This window comes from Varanus komodoensis, unplaced genomic scaffold (assembly GCF_004798865.1).
Source record: "Varanus komodoensis strain SLA01 unplaced genomic scaffold, ASM479886v1 scaffold26, whole genome shotgun sequence".
In the NCBI taxonomy this organism is placed as follows: domain Eukaryota; kingdom Metazoa; phylum Chordata; class Lepidosauria; order Squamata; family Varanidae; genus Varanus; species Varanus komodoensis.
In genome coordinates, this window is record NW_025335684.1 from 1,587,963 (window position 1) to 1,593,962 (window position 6,000).

General features: G+C 55.8%; 1 protein-coding gene across 6 annotated transcripts in view; it reads right to left on the reverse strand.

Moving 5' to 3' along the window:
• Positions 1-5,989, reverse strand: part of LOC123024924 (phosphoribosyl pyrophosphate synthase-associated protein 2) — a 71,133-nt gene extending 65,144 nt beyond the window's left edge. Inside the window, exons 1-4 of one of the 6 annotated variants that reach the window (XM_044433159.1) lie at positions 5,965-5,989; positions 4,500-4,553; positions 1,353-1,472; positions 343-494 (exon numbers count right to left, since the gene is read on the reverse strand). In XM_044433159.1, coding sequence (XP_044289094.1) covers positions 343-461 — 119 coding nt within the window. In that variant the 5' untranslated portion in view covers positions 462-494; positions 1,353-1,472; positions 4,500-4,553; positions 5,965-5,989. The other 5 variants (XM_044433161.1, XM_044433158.1, XM_044433163.1 and 2 more) reach the window with 5 other exon arrangements.
• Positions 5,990-6,000: the final 11 nt, after the last annotated feature.

Consider the following 6,000-nt stretch of genomic DNA (forward strand, 5'->3'; position numbering starts at 1 on the left):
CGCCACGCAGAGATGCTTCGAGGACAGCAGTTCCACATGCACTGATTCACCTAATGGTTGCTCAAGAAATCGGGAGGTCCACAAATCGACGCCCCGGTCACAGATTACAAGCTGCGGAAGCCCGTCCCAGAGGCAGCGCCTTGAAATTGGCAGACCCGATCACATATGCAGGTCTGGCTCATTAGAGCGGAGGTCTTGGCAAACAACCACGGAACAGCACTCAGCAACTGGACAATGCATGCTGATCTAAACAGGTTGTGCTTTCTCCTCATGCCCACCGGAACTACGGCAGGAACAAGGGCCGGCGACAAATGGTTTAAAAAGGAGGCATCCGTTACTCACTCGGCAATCCTTTTCGATAGTTCCATGCACGATGGGTTGGAATTGGCTGAAAAGAGCACCAGCCCGCCCTTCGTTATGTTCATGATGGGTCCTCCTCCAATGGGTGCCACACAAAACATCAAACCTTCCTTCGCCTTCCCACTTTTAAAATACTGGGAAAAAGATCACATGCGCATTAGGCCTAATGCAAAAGGAAGAACCTCGAGACCAAAGGCCTGCATTTCAGTGCTACCGCCGCGTGCCCTGGAGAGCCCCCGAGAGGCTCGCTGCCTGGGGACATGCAGCACCCTGCCTCGTTCACATGCAGCACCGGTTAAGCAGAAGGTGCCTCAACTCTCCCCGTGGCCACGCGTTACAGGCAGGCCGTGCCCAAAAGAGTGGATCCACCAGGCCCGTCAACTCACTGAGGAGCTTCACTAAGTGCCCACGAAATGCCACGGGTCCCCAGCACAGTTGGAAGCTGCTGTTCCACACAAAACAGAGGGGTGAGGCGTGAAGTCCAGTCCAGTATTTGGCTCAATGCTCGATAAACAACCCAAATGCAAAGCCATTTGCGGTCTTAATGCCCACTTCTCCTTTCCCAGACTGTTTTCCCAGGCACCGCTGCCCTGGGGCAACAGCGCCAGCTCCTTTACATCCTCGCACCTCTGCACACATTCAAAGTGCTAAGACGACATGAGAGACCAGGCTGAGAACACCCGGCCAAAGCCCTTCGTCTTTCTTTCATTCTGAGGCCACTGTTGCTGCTGCTTCTCCGGGGCAAAACAGTGAAGCTCTGATCCAGTGCACAGACGTGAGGCGGGCACCGCTGCAGCGAAGGCAGGCACAGAGCTGGGATACCACATCCTTCCTCACGGAGGAGCCGTCAGCCAAGGCGGCTCTGGAATCAGCCACCTCGAATATCCTTGCGCTTGTAACCCAAGATGAAATGGTTCCCGGCTCCTACATCTATTAAAATCATCTCACCACTGTGTCGTTTGAAAGGACATAATTGTTTTAAAAGCACTTACAAAGAGACGGTATGATGGAGGGAAAGGCCCGGTACAGCCAGCAGAGAGCACAAAGACCTTCTGTACTTCGCTTCCTCCTTGCTACAAAGCTCTTCTCATCCAGCGACGCCACACAACAGCCTGTAAGAACAGCGAGCGTACAAAGATTCGGAGGGAGCGGGGAGCAGCGCACAAAACAGAGTCGCTGCACATGACGCGCTCACCACCGTCAGATTATGACTTGGAAAAGCTATACTGCTTTGTCATTAACAGCAATGATCTGGACTATAAAAATACCCCAGTGCCTTCATCAAACACCAAGGCCGGACATATTAATTTACAAGAAAAGTTCATTCTATCTGCTATCAACCTCAGACACTGCATCACAACCGTGTCGTCATTAGGGAGAATGACCCCCCTCGGGTCAACTAAAATAACGGAAAGCAGCACCCCCTCGGTTCTCGCTGCAGCGTCTATAAAAACACTGTTAGTCATGGGTGCGCTGAATGCCAAGCACGGAGTCGTTAACGCTCCTTCCCGCCCTCCCTCCCTCCGCAAACAGGCTGCATTCTGTTTGCCCAGACTCGGAGGAATTTGCACCGCCAAAGCAAGGGTGGAGGAAACAGTTCCCAGCCGAAGCGCGGCCGCATCCTCTGCTCATGTGGATTAGCACCTCGCCCATTCAGGCGATGCTTAAAGAACAGACTTGGTGGGCATGGAATTGGTGAACTGCCCAGTAAAGCAGCCAGTGTCGCAAGCAGAAGCTTCTTCAAAAAGGCACAAGCTAGAAGGAAGCAAAAAAGGCCAACAGGACGACGAGAGGAAAGCCACACTCCGAGTGTCTCTCACAAAGGGGACAGCGGAGGCAAGCCTTGTAGGAAACAGCCGACAAAAAGTGGCAGCACACACGTGTGATCCAACCGCCAGGACAGAGTCTGCGCACAAAAGGCAGAAGGGGAGCAGGACAGACCCCAGGCAGCGGAAGGCACCGTTGGGCTCGAGGGACAGCCGATGCCTGGCCAGCAGCCAGGAGTGAAGTGGCTCTGACTTTTCTGGCATCTCCACATCCTACATGCCAAGCGCACAAAACAACTTGACGCTCCTGAACTGTACCAAAGGCCCCCGTGCATCACAGCATGGGCCAGAGGAGGCCTGCAGTTAACCCTGCGCATCCCGAAAATGCACCTGCATCCTGAACAGCTGCTGTGACAAAATCAAAAAGCACCGATTTGCAACGCTCTTCTCAACTCCAAAGTATAATTCAATGCACCTGGCCAGGCTGCCTTCTGTACCTGAGAATGTTATCTGCTTAGAGACAACAGCCATTTCGAAGCCCATGTGAGGTTACTGAGCAAGATCGCTTCCTGAAGTGAACGTCCCTGGGGGCACAGCTCACGGCATAAGAGGACTCCCCCAGATGACGCTGGGTTTGCGCCGAAGTTTCTAAAACGCTCAAGAACAGGAGCTGTGAGGGAGATGTGATGCGAATTGCCCCTGCTGCTGGGCCACCAGAGCGCTCAGCTTCAGAACTGAGCCCCATGCAGCGTCCGGGGAGCAGAAGGCCGGCCAGTGAAGAAACAGGACCACGGACCCTTCCCAGCACCCACGGCCCTGGCCCTGCCCACGCTGCTCTTCACCACCACGTCCCCGGGGCAGGTTTCAGACCCTGCAATTCTGCTGCGGCCAGGGATGAGGGAGCGCCAGCGCTGCAGGCCAAAACATCCGGAGCGCCGCAAGCTGCCCACCCACCGTTCTCATTAAGCTGTACTTATGCCCCACCTTTCTTCTTCTAACAAGGGACTTGGGGCACCTACGAGGGTCCCCCCCTCGCCATTCTGTCCTCACAACCACCAACGCCTTCTCAGGCTAAGAAGCATCGGCTGATCCTAAGCGACCCGCAGGTTTCATGGCGGGTTGGAGACTAGAACCCAGATCTCCTCAGTCCCAGTCCAGTGCTCTAACCACTATACCCCACTGGCTCTCTAGAGGGCAGAACTATAAAAAAACCCGTTTTGGTAAGACCCACTGACTACCACTCATAGTTTAATCAATGCATTTTCATACTCTTTCCTTTGATGGTTCACTGCTGGAAATCTAATTGTAAGTGCTTCTTGGTACCTTATGATCAAGCAACGGAAATGCACTGTCTGTCATTATACACACACTTCTGAGTGTATTTATTTGCCTCTTCCCTCTCTGCTCCTTCTGTAAGCTGTTGTCATAACATGTAAACATTCTGCTTTGGACCCAAGTAGGTAAATACATGCAGTAAAGATACTGATTTTAATCATGTAAACACACACAGCCCTTATGTTTAGACAGACTGTGTGCAACGAAAGAAAATACTTTTGCTACCAGCATCATCCTGCTTGAGACTATTGAGGGCAGTTTTATAAACAACAACAAGGGATTCCGAGCAAGTTTACTCCTTAACTAGTTCGGTAAGAGCTACCACCTGGTAATTTGGGTGGGTCCTAATAAAAGCATGGCCTACATTTGAATTTCGGGTTCTTTTCTGATGGAAACGATCTTTCCTTCTAACGTCCTTTCCAGAGAGTAGACTCAGGGGCTCAAAGGTTAGCATCGCTCAGTATTTTGCAGCCACCAGATCAGCATCACCAATCCAAGTCCGCAAGTCCTTCAAGAGCCTGCACTCACCAAGACAGTACGAGGCACCCGTGTGAAAAATCACAGCCTCCATGTTCCAGACCACATCTACGGAAATTGTGCTGGAGCCAAGAACGACCTGCCCCCCTCGCAAGGAGAAAGCAAGGGCAGCAGCCGTTCTTAATGGCACCCGCAAACGCCTTTGCCCATTACCAGACCGGGAGCAGAACTGGATTATAGGCATGCCTTATTATGTATGGGCAGCAAAGACACTGACAGGATGGAGAAGTCCAGTACCTGAAAGCACACTTTTCAACCTGGCGTTGGGAAATAAAAGCAGGCATCCCCCTCCCCCCCCGCCCCAGCTCCAACAACTACGCCCAGAAAGAGATTACAGGCAGAATTAATGGAGAGGCTGTTCTTGAGAGGCCATTTAGACCCACCTGCACATCCATAGGGAATAATCTGAGATCCAGGTCATAAACGACAGTCGATTTTTAAAAACCCACAGCACCACCACAACGTGGTACCTAACAAGATGTTTCGGTAATGGTCACGTACCACAACTGCAGGCGTGGCTGGACTGAATCGTGGTCATTTGGGTCCCGTCAGCATCTGGAACACAGAGGATTTGGGGGCTGAGAGAGATGGGCACAGCCATCGCTCTCCGAGAAAACCTTCCCATCCCAAGCCAGCGCTTCCATGCATAAGGCCTCCGCCATTGTTACCGCGCCGCTGAAAAGATGAGCATAATAGAAATGATCCAAAGGCAGCACGCCCAGGGAATCCAAGGGGGATCGGTCCAGCGCCACACAAAATCGACAATGGAACAGGATCCTGCCATTTGTAACTCTCTCGAAGACAGAAACGAAGACAGAAGAACAGAGCTGGAAGAAACCTCTCCCTCCTCCAACTGTGTTTTAACTGAGTGGGGGGCACATAAGAACTGAGGGGGGTTTTCCGCAGTGGAGGGCTAGAAAGAGAACCACGATCCCTAACAAACATTCCAGATCAGCTTTTGTTATCCTGATGACACGAACCGGAAGACCTTCCAGCTGCTTATTTCCAATCCTGAGCTTCAACATGCAGAGTAGCACTGCAAAAATGAGCAAGCCCCGCGTTGTTTCCCCCCACCGAGAGCCGGGGTGGTGGGGAGACAAGCACACGGACAGCCCCACACTCCTGCCTTAGGCTGCTGGGGAGCAACCGTGCCGCCGCCGCCGCCTCCTCCTCACAATCCCAGTTTTTTGGGGGGCAACGTTACACCCATCCTTTCAGCATCAGGATCCGGGTCCCGCAGCCCAGGAAACACCATGCATGCACCTCTCGCTCAAAGGAGGCCTGCGGCCACACCAGGCGAGCAAGCGGCACGAAGGACGGGGCCACGCGCGCATCCCCGGCCCCCTGCGCCCCACCTGCTTTCTTCTCCCCCTGGCCTGCGACCGAGCCGGAGCCGGGGAGCCGGAGCCGGGGCTGCGCGCGCCTGCAAACCGGAGGCCACAACAATGGAGCCGCGGCAGCGCCGCCCTTCGCGCGGGGAGGTGGGGCCTCCCGTCCGCCGCCCGGCCCCGCCGCCACCGCGCCGCAGCCGCGACCTAATGCGCTCGCGTTTCACGCAGCGCGGCCCGCGAGGCAGCGGCCGCGCGCTCGCCCCGCATCCCGGGCGCACCCCGGCCGAGCCCCCGCGCCCAGAAGGGCGGGCAGAAAGACGGGCTGCCTCGGACGGCGCCCTGCGCTGGCGGGCCGACACAGCTCGGCGCGCGTCGGGAACGGTATGCGCGCGCGTGGCAGAGCCACCGGCAGCGTCCCCGCGCGCAGGCCCCGCGCGTGAGCGTGCGCGCACCAAGGACGCGCGTGCTGCGTCCCCACGTTATGGAGACGCGCGTCTTCCCGGGTAAAGGAAAGCCCCCCCCCGGCGACGCGCGCGCGCAGGTACAGGGACAGGTCGCCGCACGCGCGTCCGCAGGCACGCGGGGAGCAGCACCCCACGCGCGCGCGCCGGGCCCACGTGGCCGCGCTCCGGTACCTGCCCCTGCGCGCCGGGCCGGGCCGGGCCGGTGCG